At 51.9% G+C, this 21,771-nt stretch overlaps 1 protein-coding gene across 3 annotated transcripts in view; it reads right to left on the minus strand.

Annotated features, from left to right (window-relative positions):
• Dpysl5 (dihydropyrimidinase like 5) overlaps window positions 1-21,771 on the minus strand; it is a 79,555-nt gene continuing 57,784 nt past the window's right edge. For all 3 annotated transcript variants that reach the window (XM_063231105.1, XM_063231107.1, XM_063231101.1), the window contains exons 4-13: window positions 20,343-20,522; window positions 19,134-19,202; window positions 17,688-17,732; window positions 15,898-15,973; window positions 14,831-14,987; window positions 10,976-11,117; window positions 9,086-9,228; window positions 8,463-8,670; window positions 4,870-5,038; window positions 1-3,198 (exon numbers count right to left, since the gene is read on the minus strand). In XM_063231105.1, the coding sequence (XP_063087175.1) occupies window positions 3,113-3,198; window positions 4,870-5,038; window positions 8,463-8,670; window positions 9,086-9,228; window positions 10,976-11,117; window positions 14,831-14,987; window positions 15,898-15,973; window positions 17,688-17,732; window positions 19,134-19,202; window positions 20,343-20,522 (1,275 nt within the window). In that variant the 3' untranslated portion in view covers window positions 1-3,112. The remainder of the gene's footprint in view (window positions 3,199-4,869; window positions 5,039-8,462; window positions 8,671-9,085; window positions 9,229-10,975; window positions 11,118-14,830; window positions 14,988-15,897; window positions 15,974-17,687; window positions 17,733-19,133; window positions 19,203-20,342; window positions 20,523-21,771) is intronic.

Raw genomic sequence — 21,771 nt, forward strand, 5'->3', positions numbered from 1 at the left:
CAAGAAGTAGCTACAGTTTAATACAAACCTGTACCAGAACACAATGTGTTGGGCTGTTTTGTTTTTGCCTCAAACGGTGGCCAAAGCACAGGACGGTGTGTCGTCTTGGGGTTGACACAATCTTAGCACCATGACATTTACAGAGGAGTGAGGAAGTCACTTGGGTGCTGGAGGCTCCATCCTGACCCCAGGCTGTGCCTGCTGTCTCAGCAGCTGGAGAGGGTTTGGGTTTCCACGCGGTTCTGTGGTTTCTGGGTCAGTATGGGGTTCTGTGGTTTCTGGGTCAGTATGGGAAAAGCCCTCATCACGGCATCGGCTTGACAGGGACCTACTGTGGACTCCTAGCACTACACACACGCACACACGCACACACAGTAGCACAATTTCCTGGTAACTTAACCCCACAAACCTAGAGAGCAGCTAAGGCAGGAACAACAGTATTTATTCAGTAAGTACAAGACCAGTTTGAGAGCTGCATTCGGTGCAACCAGAGACCCTCTGTGTTTCAGCAAGGGCCATCGGGGTTGGTGACAGAGCTGGTTGGAGCTCTGCATGGGGCAGGGGGTGGGTCTGGGGGTGGCTGTCCGTTTGGCTCCTTGAACCTCCTTCTGATTTCCATCTAGAAGCTCCTAGGCAAGGGCAGGGTCTATGGAAGGGTGGGGGTGGATGAAATGGAAGGCCCACAATGGACTCCTCGTAGATGCAGCCTCTCAGTGCCCTGAGTCCCGCATCGTTGGGTGGAGGCACTCAGAGAGGGTGAAGCTTCGCTAGCCCAAGCAGGGTGCTCTGCCCAGCTGGCCCCACCACCACTTGGCTCTTTGGCATCTGCCCAAGGCCACGATCCAGCAAGGGCTAAAAGGGGTAAGCAGATGAGCATGGTACCAGAGGTCAGTGTCATGGTTTCCCTTATCCGTGGTGGCTTTCTCCAGTCCAGGCCCCTATCTGTGTACCATGACTGACCCCTGGGTTACTATCTCTGTCCTCTCAGCCCCCATATGAGGACACTGGGAGTGAATGGATGATGTGGATGCAGCTCAAACCACATGGGAAGCCTACAACAGTTTTTGAGTCCTGGCTCAAATCAAGAATATGCATTCATTTGTTTACAGCAAAGCTGAGGGGGGAAAACAATCTATCTACTTGTGCAAAACAAAGCAGACTGCCTACCTGGGAGTAAGTCTTGTAGTTGGTTATGCTCTTGGTGGGATCAACAACAGCCATCACCCCACACCTCCCCTCCACAGCAAGGCTAGACAGCCAGGGCCATAAGGTTGTTGTGGCCTGTTTCTGGGGCCAGATGGTCAAAATCTTCTGTGACTCATTCCCACATATGTAAAATGGGGAGAATAATACAGTGATACCTCGGTTCACGAACTTAATTTGCTCTGCAGTTTTGGAAAATATGGCCATGTTTGTGTTTGTGTGGGAAAGAGGGCTTCGATCCTTTTTGTCATCCAGTGCCGAGTTTGAGAAAAATATTTGCCAAATGCTTCTGTTTACAAACCAAACTGTTTGCAACAAAAGTGCCTGTGAACCAAGGTGCCACTGTATACATTCCACTGTCATGAGGAGGACCAGGTGACAGCTTGACTTGGAAGCACTTTGATACATGAAAAGCACTACAGTCATGTGCAGGGTGTGACTATTAGCCCAGAGTCCAGGGGCCTCCTGCAAGCTGGGGTGCTCAAATCCAGGGCATGACATGAAACCACTTCCCAGAGTGAGAAATGAGATGTATCAAGGGCAGGCCGACAGGCTACTTCCCAGATTGCTTGGGGTGTATGAGGGTCACTCCGGCTCTGTGGTTCCTGGAGGGGGAGCCTTTGAGGAGCTTCCGGAGCAGGGAGGGACATGCGGGGCGGTGAAGCCACCACCAGTGAGGAGATGGCAGTGACTATAGGACACCACTGCACCTGCGCAGGGTGTGTGGGCACTACACCCCGTGGTGAAGCCTCCCTCCCTGGCCCCTCTGACTAACCAATTTCTGCTCTCAGCAGGCATCAGGCCTCTTGCCAGTCACACAGGAGGAGTAGTTGGGCCTCTGTTCAGCAGGAGGAGGGTGCAGCAAGCTCTGTGGGTGAGGGTGTGTGTGGGTGAGTGTGTGTGTGTGTGTGTGTGTGTGTATGTGGGGTTAGTGCTGGGAGTGACCAGGGGCAAAGATGGGAAGGGCCCCCCTGCTGCCTGCAAGTCTCCAGGGCCAAGATCCAGGGCCCTCTCAGAATGAAGCGAACCCCACTGGCAGGGGAAGAAAGGGGCCTGGGCCCAGGGCCTACAGCAGCTGGAGAACCCCAGGGCAGGGGCGAGAGGGGCTGCAAGCCTTCCCACCCCACCCCGCGCTCTCTGGTTGGTGCTGAGTGCAGCATCTCCTACGGACCACATCTATTCCTGTTTCTATGCTATGCTAGTGACACAAAGCACCGTTATTTTCCACAGGATGCACAAACAAGTCAAACCAAACCACTGCGCAAACCAAACGTGCAAAACAAAACCATTTACACGCGCCTGGCACCAGCCTCGGACCCCTGCCCAGTGACCCCTCTGGGCCTGGGCTCCCGGAGGGTTTGGGTGTGGAGTGCAAAGAGGCTGGGAAGGGCACAGGGTGTCCGGACCACACCCACACCCAGGATGTCCCGGGCATGGCTGGGGAGCGGACACCTGTCTGACTTAGGAAATGTCAGCGCAGGGTCTAAGGGGGTAGGAGAGGGAGGTCTTTACTTATAAAACACATCTGCTAAAGTGCTCTGGACACCAGGCCGGGTGGCCAGGGCCAGGGCACTAAAGTCTGGGCCTTCCGAGAGCCAGTACAAGAGGCAGTGGTGACAGGAGGGGCTGGGCAGGTGCTATGCATCGGGTTCTGTGCATAGTGTAGGCTTCCAGGGCCCAGAGAAGCCCACCCAGGCCACGGCAGGAGAGGAGCACAGCAGGAGGACAGCTCAAAGTGCCTGTTAAGGGCGGCTCGAAGCCTAGTGAATCACGTTCTGGCGAGGGGGCTCCCCGGGTCCTGGGGCCCCCGTAGGCAGTGCGCTGCCCAGCCCAGCCTCTCCTGCCCGCTGCAGCTGCGGGCGGCAGGTGGCAGCGGTGTATCCTCCCTTGCGGGGGCTGGTCGGTGCCTTTACCAAATGCCGCTTGATCTGCCTCCAGGGGGCGCGAGGATCCTGGCCGAGGCTCGCTTAGGGACGTGGTCGTCAATCTGAGAACCTGCAGGCGGGAAAGGCCAGGGTGAGGCGGGCGGCTCCTCCGCCCAAAGGGCCACAGCCCCAGGGAAGGCGGCTCACTGGGTGCGGTGGCTGAGCACGTTCTCACCGAATCCTCACCACGACTCCACCCAGTCTCACCAAGGGGGAAACTGAGGCCTAGGAGGGTAGTAGCGTGGTGTGGTTTCCGCTGCAGAGCCTCTTTGACTAACTGTCCACTCACTGTGCCACCTCACTGTACCCCAGATGGGGTGCGTGGTCTCTCTTGGCGCCTGTAGACCACAGGTCAGCCTTTGCACACCTGCCTCAGTAAGCAGGCAAGGCAGGGTACAGTGAGTGCGCCCCACCGCTTTGGAAAAGGAAAGAATCTTACCCCAAGCCCCCCACATCTTAACATCCCGAGACATAGATAGAAAGGGAGCCCCAGAAAACAGAGAGGGGGGCATTCTTCAACCTGTCCCACTTGGAACAGGCAAGATTTGGAACGGAGGGCAGGCGACAGGCTGCCGGGGTCCACATGGCTGAGCAGAGCTCTGCTGGGTGGTGGCTATGGGGCAGGGACAGAACCTCATTGACCACCGGAGGCCCTACCCAGGAATCCTCCCCTGCTGGGACGGTGAGGCCCTCCTGACACATCTCTCTGACTCCTGGCTTTCAGTCCCATCAGTAGTGGAAGTGACAGTGGCCCTCAGGATGTGTGAGTGGGACAGATCCCTTCCCAAGGGCCACTGACACCTAGAATGAGAGTCACATGTCCTTGCCAAGGCTGCTCTCAGCATAAAGCTGGGCACAGAGGAACCACAGGGGTTCCTCCCCATGCCCTCTGGCTTGTCTCTCACACTGCAGTAATGTTTGGCCTCATTCTCCCAGTGAACTTCACGTGGCAGGCAGTGACCCAGGTCCTGTCCTCTTGAGGTCCCTGCTCCAGAATGGCCCTTGCTGAGCAGATCCTTTCTGGGCTGGTTCTGAGTTCCTGCCCACTTCCGAGGTGGGGTGGGGGTGGGGGTGGCAGTTCCCACCAAGGCTTGGAGGACCAGGGCATCTCTCAGCCTGTGGCCAGTCTCCACAGGGGCTACAATATAGGAGGAGAGGAGCCCACCCGAGTACCACAGAACACATGAGATTGGTGCTGTTGATAACAGCACGATCCTTAAGACGCGGACAGCACAGCCCAGAGGAGCCCAGGGTGTTGGTGACAGCTACTAGCATTAAGGGGACCAGATATGTTCCAAGGAAAGAAACAAAGTCAGAGTTAAAAGGGTAAAAGATCTTATTGAAGTCAATGCAGTAGACTGTATATATAACAATTCTTGGTTAGAAAAAAAGAGGAAAGGAGGACAAAAGCCAGAGCGGGGTGCAAGGTCGGGGGACGGGAAGACTCACAGGGACGAGCAGGATAGAAAACCCTTCGGAGAGGCCGGGAATGGGAGGGCCAGCGTGGTGCGGTTCCGTGAACTGGTTCTCCTGAGCTCGGGTCACCTCTGGGGTACCCTGTGCAAGGCGCTCAGGGCGTTTCAGGATAGAAACAAACTTAGAAGCCAAAAAGAGAGCCCAGAATATGCCAGGCCCCACAATTTCTGTGCCTGATAGCAGACCCAACACTCCTCGCAGGGCACAGAGAGCCAGGAGGAGGCTCTCACCACCCCGCCAGCCCCTGCCACACCCCCAGCCTTACCAGAGAGGCTGAAGCTGGACTCGTGCAGGTCCCGCATGCCCCCGTGTCGGGTGACCGGCCGTGTGGGGGTGTCTGCCAGCGGGGTGCCCATCTCTTTCTTCCCAGGATGCACAACCACCGCAACGTCCCCCAGGTAGGGGGTGCGGTCCACGCCCCTCACCTTTGAGGTCTGAAAAACAGAGTGGCATCAGTCCTAGGCAAAGTGCCACAGCCTGCTCAGTGGTGGATGGGATGCCAGGCGCCGCCACTGTGCCTAGGACCCAAGTCGTGCAGATGACAAGGCCTTTTGTGCCTTGAGCCCAGGGACTAGAGAATTCTTCAAAGCTGTTTTTTATTGGTATATTTTAGTATACCAATAAAATGTATACAATAACATTCATCATAGGGAATTTGTTCCTGTACACATCTTGCTTCTTTTTTCCTTTTCCTCCCCTCCCTTCAACCTCTTTTCCCTCCTTGTTTAGAAAAGGATCGTTTCCATTTTTTGTTTCTATTCAGCCTAGAAAGTCCGTGAGCCCTCAAAGAGTGCCTGCGCATGCGCACAGGAGAGCCCCCCCCCCCCCCCCGCCGCGGTCCCCCTTGCACAGGGCAATGTCATCCTGTCCGTGCAGGCTTCCCACGAAGCTAAACCTTTAACGCAGCCTGACAGCTGTGTGGGAATGGAGATCTGAATTAGTTCTGTCCGCACAGAAGCAGCAGGGTTAAGGGCTGTGTTCTGCAGCCCGGCTGCCTGGGTCCACACGCTGGCCAGTTCTAGCACTGGGAGCTGGGTGGCCCTGCAGAGTCACTTCAGCTGTTCCCAGCTCACTCCCAGGCTTCACCCCAGCGAGGAAGTCCTCCTGCGAGGGGGAGGGCGGGTGCTGGAGTGTGTGCCGCGTCTGAGGGGGCAGTACAGCTGGCCTGCACCCACTCAGGGACGCGACCCTGGAAACAAAAGCCCCCTCGCTGAGAGCAACACAGACACGGGACAGTCTCCCCTGCATCCTTGACACTGGTGGGCAGCTGTTTCCCACCCCCAGAAGACCAAGCCGGGCCAACAGGACCAGGCCTTTGCTAGCTGCCTCTGGGCCTCCCCGTCCCCTGCACCAGGTTGCTCTTCCCTGAAGTCTTCGCTCTAGGGCTGCTCGCCTGCGATGTTTGGATTGTGAGTTTTATTTATGTGTTTATTTTGATCATTGTCGTTTTCTGTAGCCCTGAACTCTGTGACTGAGAACAGGGACCATAGCTGGTTTCTTCCTGAAGTTTTTAAATTGTTATTAGAATAGATAAAGGGCCTCTGGACTGAATTGATATCAACTCCAGCATACTTGCTGGAATGTTCCTGTCGAATTTTTCAAGATGAGGAAGAGTGACACAGGCAGACATTTTAGGCACTCAGATGCTATTCTCACAAAGCTTCCTGAGGCAGTGTTACTGTTGGCCCAACTGGCAGCCAAGGCCCAGGGGCGTTAAACCACTTGTCTGCAGTCACACAGATGCTGGGCATCTGGGCCATGGTATCAGCCTAACTCTGGGACTGGCTGGCCAGCGCTGCAACACTGTCCGTGACCTCTGGGGTTATGAAAGCAGGTGACATTCTGCTTCTCATCAGTTCCCAGGCCTATCCAGCCTTCCCCCCACAACTGTTTCTTTCCCTAATAAAATATCTTTCCTAATACCTGGGACTTCACCCAACTTTCTGTATTGTGCTTTGCAATAGAAACTCCATCTGGCTCAAAGACCTTATGTCCTCCTGGAAGTCATAAGCACAGAAACAGGAGCATCGCAGACTGTCATCTCAGTTCTGTGAGACGGAAGGTGGCTTATCCCAGCTTCTGGGATTTTTGCACTGGGGTCCAATGGCAAGCTCCCTGGGGAGTGCTCTGAATGCTAGCATGGGTCAGGGTGTGTCCTCCCCGTTGTGGACCACGGGGAGAACAGAAATTGGAAGCTTCATGATAGCCTCAAGATCAAAATGAGGAAAGAAGGCACCCCCCAAGGTGGGCGTGTGGCCTTCCCAGAGCAGGCAGGTTGCTGGGCACGCCTCTGCCCCTGACGGAAGCTCGTGTTCCTCTAACAGATTGTGCAAGCCTGGGCGGCCGGAGCTGGACCTCACATGGGGACTCACTGAGTGCCTAGCCCTCAACTCCAGCGTTGCATTTATGGGTCTGCAGGGACATTTTCAAGTACCCCGGATTCCTTTATGCAGTTTCTGGGAACAAGGGAACCAGGTACCCTCCATGACAGGCAGGATTTCGACCCTTGGCATGAGCTGCGAAATGCTCGGTCTGTGTGTGCCCTCAGGTCACCACATTTGTCACTGTCTAATTTCAAAACATTTGCAAAACCTACAAAAGAAACTTCATATATATTAGCCACCTCTCCTCTTCCCACCCTATAAACCATTGTGAATCTACTTTCTGTGGATTTGCTCTTCCGGATATTTCATGTAAGTGGAATCATACAATATATTACCTTTTTTTGTCTGTTTTTTCTTTTTCTAAACTTAGAATTTGGTTTCAAGATTCATCACTATATGCAGGGTCTATCAGTATTTTATTCTTTTTTCGTGGCTGAATACTATTTCATTGAACAGATATACCACAGTTAGCTTATTCAGTCAATAGTCAACACATTGGAGTCATTTCTACCTTGGCCTTATCAATAGTCCTACTATGAACAATCGTGTACATGTTTTTGTGTAGACGTGTTTTCGTTTCTCTTGGGTATGTGGCTAAGAGTGGAACTGGTAGATGCCAACTCCGGATTTAACTTTTTGGGAAAGTCAAACTTTTGCATAGCAGCCACGCCATTTCACATTTCTTCCAGCAATGAATGAAGATTCTTTCACGTCCTCACCCAAACTTGTTTTTTTCTCTGTGTTTTAATACCCTTCCTCCCTCCCATCTCTCCTTTCTTTCCCTCTCCTCCTCCCCTCCTCCAGATTGAACCCAGGGCCTCAAACTGAGCTACATGCCCAGCCTTCTTATTCTGAGATAGGATCTCAGTCAGTTGCTGAGTTGCCCAGGCTGGGCTTGAACTTGTGATCTTCCTGTCTCAGCCTCCAACACCCTGGGATTACAGGCTGGTGCCACCACACCTGACTTCTTCCAGCTCTTTCTGGCACTTTCCCGAGATAGCTGAGCCCGCCCACCATCCACCGGGGAGCTCTCTGGAAGAGGAAGGGACTGTTCACCCGCCTGCGTGAGAGACCCTGAGTTTGCATTTCGAGTCAGTGCTGCGGTAACTAAAGTCAGATCTTTCCCTGGCACCTGAGCCTGCTCCCTGCAGCAGACCTGAGTTTCTTGAAGCAAAGAGCTCAGTGACTCTTGACAGCTCAGGACTTGGAGGGTGCAGAGCCGGCAGGCCCAAAGAGCAAGAAGCACCCAGCAGCCACAGTGCCACAGTGCACAGTGGTGCCACAGTGCCAGGGAACTCGGGACTCTCCGCTGGCCTGCTCCTTTAGGGTCTACCAATAATCACAGCTGGGGAATGGAAGCCGGGCCTGCGCCGCCCTCTCCACACTGCATGCTCGGTAGCAGAGAAAGCATCTTTGAGGTTTCCAGGGCCGCCTCACCCTCTTCCCACTCATCCTCCTCCCCTCTGTGTGGTACCTTCTCTCTCTGGACCAGCTTCTTGTAGACGGTGTCTGGGAAGGACCGCAGCGGGCAGAACTTGCCGGTGCCCTCTGCACACATGAAAACGCCGTTCTCGTAGACCACGCGTCCCCGGCTGATGGTGACCAGCGGCACGCCGTGGCAGCGCATGCTCTCGTACAGGTTGAAGTCTCCCCCCTGCACCTGGGTGCTGGCGGAGATGGTCCTGATGGGACACAAGGGTGGGGAGAAAGCTGAGAAGTGGGAAGGAGGTCCCAGCTCCACGGAAAGGGGCGATATCCACTGCGGAGGGACGGACCCAAAGGCTGCTTGTTATGGGCTGAATTGTGCCCCCTCAACATCCTGTGTTGATGCCCTAACCCCAGACCTTTGACTAGGTCCATACGTGCAGAGAGGGTCTGTGAAAGTCCAGTGAGGTCCTATGGGTGGCCTTGCCCCAAGCTGGCTGGTGTCCTTGTAAGAAGAGAAGGTGACCCCAGTTGTGTGTCACCACGTGAGGACAGCAGGAGAAAGCAGTCAGCAAGCTGGGCCACACTCTCAGGGATGGAAGTGGTGCCAAGATGCTACGCCTTTGGGGCCCCCGGGTCCCGCTAGTCCTGGAGACTAGTGGCAAACTTTACTTTGTCGCTTCTGGATCCCACACCACCACGTCAGCGTCAGCGCCGGGGAGGATGCGGCCCTTGCGGGGATACAGGTTGAGGATCTTGGCTGCGTTGGAGCTGGTGACGGCCACAAAACGGTTCTCATCCATCTTTCCTCCGACCTGAAATACCGCAAAAGTGCCAAGTTACGTGGCTCGGGGCGTGTCCTCTCGCTCACCTGGTCCCCTGGGTCCCTGGCCTCCTAAAGAGGACAGAGCTGTCTGGGCACCGTCTCAGAATGGCGAGTGGGCTCTGCGGCCAGAAGGCACCTCGACCTGTTGTTCATAACTAGCTCTACCCACGTGCCCGCGAGGGGTGGGTCAGGGTCTCCTTTCATCTGCAAAGGGGTTCACAGGAGTCCCCCCTTATCTGGGGAGGACATGTTCCAAGGCCCGCATTGGAGGCTTGAAATTATACTGAACACTTGATAGACTGTGTTTTTCCCTATACGTATGTTCCTATGAAAAAAATTTATAAATCAGGAACTGTCAGATCAACAACTAATAATAAAACAGTAAGAGTTATCTCAAACCTAAGAACTATATTTTCCTGGAGTTTTCTATTTAATATTTTCAGACCAGTGTTGACCACAGACAACGGAAACCCTGGAAAGGGAAAGCGTCCCTGGGGGGGACGACTGCAGGTTCTGCTTGGGGACAGCATCTTTCTGCCCCATGCAGCCACCCTCCCCGGGAGCCGTGAGGACCTTCTCACGGCAGCTCCTGAGCCTGCGTGTGGCCCTTCCCTGAGCACGTGGCTTAGTGTTAGGGACCTCAAACCTCTTTGGAGCTCATAAGTCTTTCTCGAGTCTAAACCGTGATAGATCAAGACCAAAAATACTTATTCTTCATGGGCAGAACAGGTGGTATTCAAATGAAGCTCCAGGCCCTATCGTTCTTGAAACGTAATTAGAAGAAATATACCAAGAGCTTTAAAATTGCTCATATCCCTTGGCCCAGAATTCCCATCTAGGAATCCGTCCTGGTGAATTAATTAGAGATGCTAACATAGATGCATGAACCAAGATGTTCTCTGCAGTATTACTAATGCGATAGCTTGAAGCAGCCAAACATTTGGAAAACTGTGAAAAATGACATTGATTATATATGGTACATCCATTGGAGGGAATATGGTTTAGCCACCACAAAGTCTCTATCTATCTATCTATCTATCTATCTATCTATCTATCTATCTATCCATCTATCTTTCTTGGTACTGACTGTTGCAGTCAGAGCTTCAGCCCAGCCCTTGATCTATTGTTATTTTATTTTTTTCATTCTGGCCCTTATTTTACTTCAGTGAGACAGGATCTCACTAATTTGCTAATTTGTCCAGGCTGGGCTTGAACTTCAGGTTTTACAGCTTCAGTCTCCCAGCTACAGATGTTTTAAAGACTTTTTACTAAAACAAGAAGATATTTGGGGGCTGGGGATTTAGCTCAGTGACATAAGTGCTTGCCTGGCAAGTGTGAGGTCGTGAATTTGATCCTCGGTACCCAAAAACAAAACAAAAGAGACCCCAACAAAACAAGAAGACATTCAAGACATCTGATTATACTGAAGAAAACCATGAATCCAGTTAATGTTAATAGTTGAGTTTTGGGGGATGGAATTACCTGAATTTATTTATTTTTCTTACGTTTTGGGATTTCCAAATTTCTATGGTAGAAATTTATAATTCAGTACCTTTCTAATTCAAGGGGGAAAGCAACTTTCTTGCCTTGGTGTCTGGGGCTGCTGGGGATGGCACGTGCTCTGCCACTGAACCACACACTCAGCCTCTTGTTTTCAAGAGAAGCGGGGAGCCGCGGTTGACCCGGCCGTCCCGAGGCTGACCTCTCCGGGATGGAGGGCAGGGGCCGGCACCTACCACTCCTCGCTCCCAGATGACGCTCATGCGGTCCTGCACCCCGCTCACGCCGTGCGGGATTTTAGTGAAGTCCTCTTTCCCCATAGCTTTCTGCTTCGTGGTGAACGGCCGGTGATCTGATGCCACAATGTTCAGAGTGTCACTGGGGAGAGAGAAAAGGCGGGCTGAGGAGCCAGGCAAGGTTGATTCCAATCTTTTTCGGCTACTTAAGAACTGTGTGACCTCTATCGAATTACTCCATCTAAGGGAACCTCAGGATACTCACCCACAGAATGGGAACATGGGCAGAGAGTGCCATGGGAGTTTTCTGGCCTTCGGGATGGTGATTTTTAAGATACTGGGTAGACAGCAGTTGGGCTTCAGATTTAGCTAAAGTGAGATGGCGGAGGTGGTTTTACTATGGTGGAATCACATGCTAACTCCTGCTGCACCCAGTAACCCCTGCTGGCAACAAGCAGGTGCTTGGTAAAGTTAGTGTTAACCTTGGCTAGCTAAATGCAGTCTTTTTGACTCTAGAGGACTACAAGGGAGGGAAGCACAAGGTGGAAGGGCAGTCGGACTTCATGACTGAACGTGGTCTGTGGTGCATCGGTCATCACCGGTGCCATCCGTGACCGCAGTCCTCACGTGGTTAGCAGGGGCTAAGCCACAGCTCCCCGGGTTCCAGGGGTTCCCAGGCTGCCTAAGACTCAGCAAACAGCAGCAGAGGGCACAGGGCACGTGGATGCAGACTCTCTGCCAGTGGAGGGAGCAGGGAGCTGGCCCACATGAGACATCTCTGTTGGCCTGGCCCCAGAGACCGGGAGGGCAGAGGACAGGGAATTCCACGCCTCCAGATCAGCACAGCTTGCAGAGAAACACTGTGGGAAGAGTGGGGAAGGATCAGAGAAGGCGAGTGACAATCTCTGGGGCCACACAGTGGGGACCCCAAGGGTCAGCAACAGGAGTCTCACTGCCCTCAGGCAGTTCCCAGTCAGACCAGGAGCACAGGGCTCCTCCGCTGGAGCCTGCAGGGCTCACCAGTTACAGCTCTTGTCCAACACTAATGTGTTTGACCAAATCCACTGTGTGAAGACACCGTCTCTTCCTGTGGCAGGGCCTGCTGTCCCCCGGGCCGGAAAGACAGTGACAGGCTTCTCCCCAGGGCAGAGGGTGCTCTAGAGCTCTGTTGGCTCTGGTTCCCTTCCATCCCACCAAGGGAATCTCCATGGCTCTGTGTCTCTTCAGGGGCCACAGACACCTAGCAAGGCCTGGCTCAGGAGGTCCCCATCACGGGGCCATGGGTCACAGGTCAGGGACCCCGAAGCACAGGCTCAGCTCCCATTCTTTAACCGACAAGTCCTACAGGGAACCCCACTTTCTCAAAAGGCTCCCACACAGGCAGGTGTCATCAAGAAGACACAAATAAATGTGATTTCTCTCCAAAAGGACTTCTGAGGTCTCCCAGTGTGGCTCTGATCTGGGAGACAGAAAACACCACCTAGAATATCACCTACATGTTCAAGTGAAAAATTTCTGGTCCCGTTAAGAAGTTAGATTTTCAAAAAAAGGGCAAGTCTTTATTTGTGTAGGCTGTGCGTTTGCAAGGCAGGTGAGCTAAATCCCCAGCCCCTGTAAGCTGCATTTTAAAAAATTCCTATTTAGCCTAAAAATGTCAATTTTTATTGTCGCTCTCACTTTTTTTTTTATTATCATATTCTCTTAGAAGAATGATAATTGGTATCTGGGTGTTCTGTCAAGTATTCTGCACTATATAAATTACATCAACAATATGTAGCAAAAACAAAATTATAGTAATCCTAAGTTATTATAAATAATTAAAATGTTAAAATTATACTCAATCATAAAACAGTATGCATTTACAATTGTATACTAATTAAAAAGAAAATTCATCTATTGACATGAAATCACAACTCTACTTAAATGAACAGAATTTATTTAACTCATTAAAATAAGTGGGCCAAAATAAGCTAGATCTGAAAACTTAAGTTACTCAATTAATAATACTTTTTTTCCATATTTCAAGTCTCATGAGTTAGGGCCCTATAATTTGGGTGGTTGGGACATTAGTTAGCTTTTTGTTTTTTCAGTACATTTGCTTGTAGAAAACAAGATGTGTTTCAGAAGATTTTCTGACCTTGGAACTAAGCCCACACTGTCACAGCAGAGTCCTGATAATGTGTGTTTGTTTGTTTGTTTGTTTGCATTGATGATGATGAATAGGAGGTCGTGTCTTCCCAGGGAAAACCAGCTCTACTGTTTTCTTTCTCCCCTGGATTCATCTCAGTCCAGAGGAGTTGCTTAGTGTCACCCACAGACCCCGGGACAGGCTAGCAGCGGTGACTGACAAATACGATGACTTTCAACATCCCATTACGCTGGCCACTTCCTGAAGCAGCTCTCGAGGTCCTCGTTCATGACAGTCTTTAGTTGTCCTTTGTGGCTGCTTTGATTCCTGAATTGCCTCAAAACGGTCACCTTTCATGGTAATTTTGACTTTGGGGAAGGATCAGTGTGGCTCCTGGCACCACACCTGCACGCTGCCAGATCCAGTGAGTAACTGGGGTGTCTGCGAGGCTGCCCTGCAGGGGATGGCACTCGGCAGCAGCGTTCACGGTACTTTTGATCACACAACTTGTGAAGACACCAAAGAGGACCTCGAGAATGGATGCAGACAGTGGCATGGACGATGGGGCGTGTGTGTTTGAAGTGGGGGAAAGTGTGTTGGGGGGACGATGGCCACGTATGTTTTACTGTAATACAATTTTAAAGTTTACACCGTCACTGTGTATTTGGAGAACCCCTTACATAGATCTGCTGCTGCTTCGGGTACACGCTGACCCCGACTTGTATGGAAAAGGCCCCCCGCTTTAGGGCCTTACCATATGGGATGCTGAGAGGGAATATTCTGGTTACTGGCAACCGGGACTAAAGCCAAGGTCAGGGCCCCATTTTCTAGAGGGCAGACACTTCCCTCAGCCTCCCCACATCAGCCTGGAAGAGGTGTCCCGGCCTCCTGCCCCTAGATCTGTGAAAGCAGAGGCAGAGCAGGATGGGGAGTCCTGGCGTCTCAGGTGCCTCCATGTCCCCTGCCCTCTCCTGTGCCGAGGTGGGGAGGGCATTTCAGGAGAACAGAGGCGAGGCAGCGTGCGCTGCTGGGCACTGATGGCCCCACCTTCAAGCTCGGGGTGGCAGAGCTGATGGGCACGGGAAGGGGGTGTTAAGGCTGTGGCCCCCGCCCCCCGACTTGAGCAGAGCTGGGCAGCGGCGGGGAGCGGCCTGACTTCTCACTACAGGCTTGAAACGCCTTTCCACGATGGGGCTCCGTGGAACGTGCACTGTTTGTTCATCAGGCCACATTCCTGCTTCAGGATGGGGCCGATGGGGAAACACAGTGCTAGAGAAGGGTCCAGGAAAGGGATCTGCAGGGAAGGGGCGGGGAAAAGAGGGGAAGGAAAATGGAAGAACGAAGGGAGGAGGACACGGAAGAAAGAAGAGAAGACAGGCAACGAGCAGAGGGCGAGGGGAAGACTTAGGAGCTCGGGTATCGGCAGAGGGCAGGCCACATCCCACAGCTCCCCACAGGACCCAGAGGGATGTGTTCACGTCCCAGGAGACGCTCACTAACCACTGACACAGTACAAGCTCCCCTCCACATCAAGTGGCCGGGGGATCCCCCCGGGTGGCAATTATCTAATGGGCTCCAAGAAGGTGATACAAGCAAAAGCATCCTCTGAGCACAGCGGAACCGAGCTGCCTTTGTTTCCTGGGCTCGAGGACAACCTAAGGACTTGCCATCCCTAGGGGTGTGCCCCGGGCACGAGTGGCCGCTCTGCCTGCTCTGAGGTGCCTTACTTGGCCAGCAGGCTCATGAGGTAGGTGGACGTGTTGGTGTCCAGTCTCAGGGGAGGCACTGTGACGTAGGCGGCTGCGTGGGACCAGTCCTGGTGGTAGTAGTGTAAGCCCGTCAGCGTGGCGTGTGCAGTGGTAGTCTCGGCCAGCACCACCTTCCCTGGAGGAGGAAAGGTCAAACCGTGACAAGGAAGCCTCTGGACCCAAGAGACCAGGGGCTCGAGGCTCACCTTACAGGTGAAAGCCAGGGATCTCCCAGGCTGGCTAAGGCCGGGGCATGGGTGTGGGGTGTGTGCGAGGTGCTGTGGGGGCCATGATGTAGGGCAGGGGGCAAACAGGGGCTGTGAGCAGCCCAAGAGAACTGCTGGGTGGGACCTGGAACAGGGCCAGAGGGTAGGGACCATCCAGCAGGCTAAGAAGAGTCTGGGTAAGACTCCAAGAGGGGTTCAGTGAGGCGAGATGCAGGAGGCAGGGTCTAGAGGGCAAAACGGTGTGAAGACCAGGCGCCCTGGCATCTGACTTTTATCCCCGGGGTAGTGACAGTGACTGTTTCTCCTGTTACCAGACCTTCACTGGGTGCTGGGCTGGACTACAGAGGACCCCAGAGCCCTAGGTATTGGCAGGTCATCAGCACTGAGTCATACCAGTGCCCCTCAGGGCTGGGGTGCAGGCTGCAGGTGGCTAGAAAGGGAATTCACCCACACACCGTGGTTTCTCTAGGGATACCCATCCCGTCCCCCCCAAAATCACGCCCACTGGAACTGCTAGGGTTTTTATACAGATTGCCAAGGCAACTGTTAGTAAAACAGGAGACCAAAAAGACACTAATTAATGAGCTAATTTAAAACTTAGATCCTTTTGCCAGATCAAGCGAGGTGACAGACTTTTCTGTAAGGCTGTTACACATGGGAATGTGTGCGAAGGTGTTGTGCACAGAACCCAGTGGGGGCGGAGCTCTGAGGACAGCAGAGGGAGAAGGGCCAGGCTGGGCTGCAGCCCTGCTGAGAACCCGGCCTGGGGAGCGCGCTGTAACAGACTCGCCACACAGCACCCACCCAGGGAGGACCCACCTTGCATCTTGGCAGCTGCGATAACGTCACCCGCGGAGATGCTGGACACGTTGACCAGGTAGACGGGACAGTGAGTCTGAACACATAAGCAGCGGGGATAGGAGGGTCAAGCCGTGAACTTGACAACCATGGAAACATCCCCAGGACAACCAGCCCTGGGCCAGCACCTGCGCTGCTCATCCCCGCCCTCCAGGTGACCACGGTCTGAGACCAGGCTGGCAACCAGAGCACAGGCTGCCGGCTGAGAACCACGAGAAGCAGGCAGAAGCCAGCACCAGAGCCCGAGGGGTGGCCGGCCTGGAGGTCAGCCCCGGTGGTGACTTAGACTGCTGAATCTGAATCTCACCTTCTCTCCCATCCGACAACCAGGACTGTAACTGAAAGGGACGATTCTTTTTTGTATTTGAATTTCCTGTTCTTAAATGTGATGAGCTAGAGACAGGCATGTATTCTGCCCTCTACCTGCAGTATAATGTCTGCAGTCTAAAGGCTGCCTGCCTTGTCAGTAGACAGACAACCAAACACAGGGACTCTGGGTCCAGCGCCTCGGGTCACAGTCACAGACAAGACTGATCTGTAATCAGATCCCTGGATTGGCAAAGGGACTAGCTTTTCCTCTACTACTGTTTGTGACTGTGGTCCAGGGCTGAACTTCTCTGGTCACATGTTTGAGCTAAAAACCAAGAAGCTGCCTTTTGGTTGTTCAGAACTTTGCTGGTTGTGGAGTAAGTTTCCTCCAGGAAGTAACTGGTGGATACCCATCAGCCAGCAATGGGAAGAAATCCTTATCCAGCTGTTAGACTGCTGGACTTGTAAAGAGCTAACAGGAAAATGTTTCCCTACGTGTTATTCTGATGCCGTCTTCACTGATCAAATCAGGAGGACGTGTGAGTTTGGGAAGTGGCTGGAGGCTTCTCTCTGTTTTTGAGTCCATGGCTCGAGTTAGCATTTCTGTTTTTTTGGTACTGGGAATTGAACTCATGACCTAACATTTGCCAGGCAAGTGCTGCACTGATGAGCTATATTCCTGGCCCCTAGTTCGTATTTCTAAGACCCCAGTTCTGACAAGTAATGCTGATACTGCCAGACCAGGGATCGTCCTTTGAAAACCACTGTTCTAGGGATGGCAGCTCAGATTATCTGAGCACACCGAACCTTTCATGATGGGTTAGAAGACATGAGCTGCACAGGTTCTACTGTTTATAAAGTGCTTCTCTTTCAAAGGAGCTAACTCCTTTGATCCCCAGCAGCCTTGCTGTGAAAAAAGGGTATCATCATTCCAACTTGATATAATGCAGTAATGGGTCAGAGTGGGTAAGCGACATGAAAACCTGTGTTAGGTAAAAGTCAAAGCTGACGTATCTGCACCGTCTCTCGATGGTTCCCACTATCACATTCCACTGGTGCCTTTTAACCCGGAGGAACTTTACCCTAAACCACACAATAAATCAAAAACAATGGCCACATTTAAATTGTGGTTCTTTAAGTCACAGGTCTACCTATTCCTTCCAAAGAGACAGATTCCGGTTGTGGTGAGGCTTGGGCCCCACCCCTGCCACCTTCACCTGCCTCTCTTGGGAACCATTTACAGTTGAGCATGTCAGCTTGGGCAGCTTCGGATCCCTGAAAGGGTGGGACAGAGAGCTGGGGGCAAGCCGGATGCACTCCAGAACTCTGGGATAGCGGCCAGTTAGCAAATAGGTCTGGGGTCCTGGGGGCCACGTGGCACTGGCCCCCAGAGCAGGAACGACACCAAACCATGATCCCAGCACGAGGACCAGCCTACTTACCCTGTTTGCAATGGTGATGACTCGATGAGTGGCCTCCACTTCCAGCTGTCAGAAACAAAGCACAGGAAGGAACCAAGTGTCAGCGGCTCCCTTCCAGCCAGCTGCACCTGCCTGAGAGCCCTCCACAGGATAAACGCTGGAGTAGCTGACAGAGCAGGAGGGACCCTCTGTCCCACAGGGGCTGGCTGGGGTGAGACTCAGGCAGGAGAGTCACACTCCAACCACCTGGGTGTGGGCAGCAAATGAAGGACCTGGACTGCCACCCCTGTCCGTTCTGCCACAGCCACCCTAAAAACTTGAAGAAGCAGAGGGACTGGCGTCAAGCTGGCAGCTGGCCTTGCTCAGGGTTTCTGCAGCTCGGCACTGGTGATAGTTAGAGCTGAATAACCTTCGTGGTGGTGCTCTCTGAGCTTTGTAGGATACTGACAGCCTCCTTTACTTCTGCATACTAGCTGCCAGCAGCAGCCCGTTCCCTCCCAGCGGGGACAGATAAGAACACCTCTAGACATTGACTCTGTCCTTCGGGGAGCAAAATCTGCCCTGGTGCAGCCTCGGGTCCACTCTTTGACTAGCAGATGCTGATGGTGGCTCTTTTGGCTGTCACCGTAGTCAAAGCCTTGCTCTTTCCTTGTGCTCCCTGATAAAGTGAGCTAGGCCTGGGTTCACCCTGGCACCTCACCTGTTGATTTATTTGGTAAACCTGATGCCTTTTTCTTTACCAATCCTGAGTTGCCTCCACGGGACCTGTATTCCAAGCAGTGGAGGAGACAGGGACAGAGGCAGGACAGGAGGCAGGTAGTGTGACTTGGCTTATGGGTGATGGTGGGACCATACATGTATCTCCTGGACATTCAACCGCCTACCACTCACGAGTGATATAGAACATCAGAGCAGAGGCATAGAGCAAAAGGGCACATTTATCTAACGTGGTTCCTCAGAAAGTAACGAGGCAGAGCATGAGGGATTTGTGCCTGAAAAACTGTTTGCAAGGAGAGAAGCAGAGTCCGGAAGAGCACAGAGCTCCTAATGTCCAGTTCAGTGAGTAATCAAGGAAAGGGCACGCACGGGTATGTGTCCCTTGTTTCTGGCGAGAACGGTCCAAAATATCCCTCAGATGGGGTGCTTACCCTTTTTGTCTCTTTTGGGCCCTGATTCGGCTCTGGCAAAGCCATCTTGGGGCTGACACTGTCTCCCTGACAGCCTTGACATGGGAATCAGTGGTGGTGGGGAGACACTGTTCCCCACCGTCTCTTCCAAGGAAGTTCAAGGTCAAGTTTGCCTTAGCCTAGAGGGAGCTGTTAGCCTTAGTCTAGGGAAGCTTCCATACGGAAGGGAATTGTACCCATGGAGAAGGTGATAGGGCTTATATTTTGGGTGTTTCTTCTATCCTAAGGTTCTGAGTCCTCATGAAAGAAGCTAAAAAGAGACGTAGGAAGTCTTTCTCACCTCCTCTGGACGGCTGATCTCAATTCCTTCTGGGCCAGTGATACCCAAATCTAGTGCCTCCTTAGCACCCTGAATAATGGTAAAAGAAAAAAAAAATCTGAGTCATACAGATAAATGAAAATACTGAGCTGGGCATGGTGGTGCATACTTAAGTTTCTAGCACTCTGGGAGGCCGAGGCAGGAGGATCTGTTTGGAGCTCAAGCCAGGGCAACTTTAGTGATTTAGTGGGACCTTGTCTCAAAATAAAAACAAACAAACAAATAAATAAATAAATAGGCCTGAGAATACAGTTCAGTGAGAAGGCCCTGAGTTCAAACCTCAGTATTGAAAAGACAAACAAAATTAAATACAAAAAAATTGAACCCAAGAGATGATCAAATATGTTACACAGCCCATGCCAAGAGGCCGGCCACATGTCTCAGTCCTGGTAATATTCATCTTCTACAGAGTAAGTGCAGGACCACCATGCAATATGGCTCTCCTGATACTCATTTTTAAATAACCAAATGTATCTCTTTCTCTAAGAAATACAGCTAAGTGATTAGTCAACAGGCATGGGACACCATAGGCAAGTACTGGCGGTTGATTTGAAGGAGTTTCCTCCCAGGAAATCTGGACAAACCTCTAGCTTCAGCGACTCCTAGAGCAGCCTTCACCCGTAATCTAGAACCAACAGACCTGTCTCTTGGCACCAGAGAATAAATCTCTATGATATCTTTGTCCCTCTCAAGAGGCACAGGAAGGTAAAAAGCATATTCTTGTTTATCCTGTATGTCACATCTCGTTAAAGTACTGCAAACTCTTTCGCTATAATGAAACTTATATAATCACAGCATCTGGGAGGTGGGGAAGGGCAGGTAAAGGGGGGTGGATATGATCAAAGCATGTTATGTGACATATGAAACTGTCACAGTGGAATCTAATATTCTATAAAATCAATATGTATTAACAAAAATACGTCATGGCATTAGAACTAAAGCATACCTAAGACTGACTTGCAAACTATTTTGGATTTTAAAATAGATCAGTTTCGTTGGTTTGTTTGTTTTTTATACACAATAGAAGAGTTTAGGTCTTCTGACTAAGACTTGGAACCCGAGGTGTTTGTATCTCACACTTTGCTTTCCAACTTGTTTGGCTGAGCCTTGGGGGGTCAGTGACAGCTGGCAGGGCCCCCCACCTCCACTGCTTCCACATCCTCTACTTGCCTCAGCCACAAGCTCCCCATTTTCAGCATGAACTCGAGGGATCGCCCCAATGTCCTTGCAAGCGTAGAACACTTGGTACAGCTCACTGTCCCGAAGCATGTACAAGTCCTTGTAAGTCATGAACATCTGGAATGAATTGACACCCTTCTCCCTCACCAGCATCTCCATTTCTGCTTTCACCTGCAGAGCAAAATGCACAGACAATGCTGGTGAGTACTGATATCCCAGAGCTGCCTGGCAGGTGCTGGCCCAGCAAGGAGGCTGTGTGGGGTCCATGTGCAGCACGGCCAGTCACCACGCGACTGCTGCCGTCTGCAGGGTCTCATGCTCCAGAAGCACTCTGAAGCATGCCAGGCATGATGCAACAGTGGGGTAACCATAGCCTCAGATGATGGGCATGCTTGACCTTCACTGGGCAGGCTTGTCCAATGTTTGCTCCAAATCAGCATTCTCGGTAAATGTAAGAATAACAACTTTTATTCCGATGCGCCATGCCCTTCCCTGCATAATGGAAATGGTGTCATAAGGAAGGCATTCTTAGGCTAAAAATCCAGAGACTTTGGCAACATCAAATGATGAGCAAAGCAAAACATGAACAAAGCTATGCAAATACAGATAATCATCCTGATGCTGTGATGTTAGGGTAAAAAACATTGATCCAACCAGAGCAAGCAGCTTGAGGTTCATTTACTTCCCAGAATGTCAGTCGCCATGAACATGCAGGTCATGAAGACCGCAGCAAAATAGAAAATTCACTCAGGTGGAAAGTTACTACTTACATAATATGTACAGTGAGCTAAAGCAAAAATCAGGAGGAGTAATGAGCTTCTTTTCTTTTGCACTTTAAAAATCCATAATTAGAAAGCAATATTTGTTATGAGATTTTAAAATCCTAGATGCCCAAAAGTCTTCAGAATCTCTGACAGCTAAGGGAAGGTTGCCTGGCTTAGACAGTATTGCTGGGAATCAGGCCAGGCCGGCACCAGCAGAGAATGCCCCAGGTGGGAATCCCTGCCCCAGAGGGAGACCTTTCCAGGACAATCTGGGGTGAGGGATGCCGACAGTCAGCCTGGCCCTCGTGGTCAGCCTGGTGCCCAGATGGCCTTCACGCTGCAAGGGTTCCAGGACTCTAGTGCTCGCCATCTTGGCCAGGCTGGGAATACTGGAAGAGCCTCGAGGCCTGACCAAGGCTCCAACCAGCTCAGAAGTAGCGGAGGCTTGAATGCGATCTCAGAACAGAGCCAGGCCTCTCAGACCAGGATCACAACTGCACAACTTTGTAAAACTTCTTACTGCATATTATTTCTTTATGTTTCTGGGCTTAATAAATAATGGATGAATTCAGGCTGCTTCTCTGGAAAATAAGCAGTTAAATTCCAACAACAAAGCAAAATCTAAATGCAGCTGTTTACAGGAAAAGCAAGCACAG

Source organism: Cavia porcellus, unplaced genomic scaffold (assembly GCF_034190915.1).
Source record: "Cavia porcellus strain 051 isolate PalLab524CR breed Dunkin Hartley unplaced genomic scaffold, mCavPor4.1 scaffold_1, whole genome shotgun sequence".
In the NCBI taxonomy this organism is placed as follows: domain Eukaryota; kingdom Metazoa; phylum Chordata; class Mammalia; order Rodentia; family Caviidae; genus Cavia; species Cavia porcellus.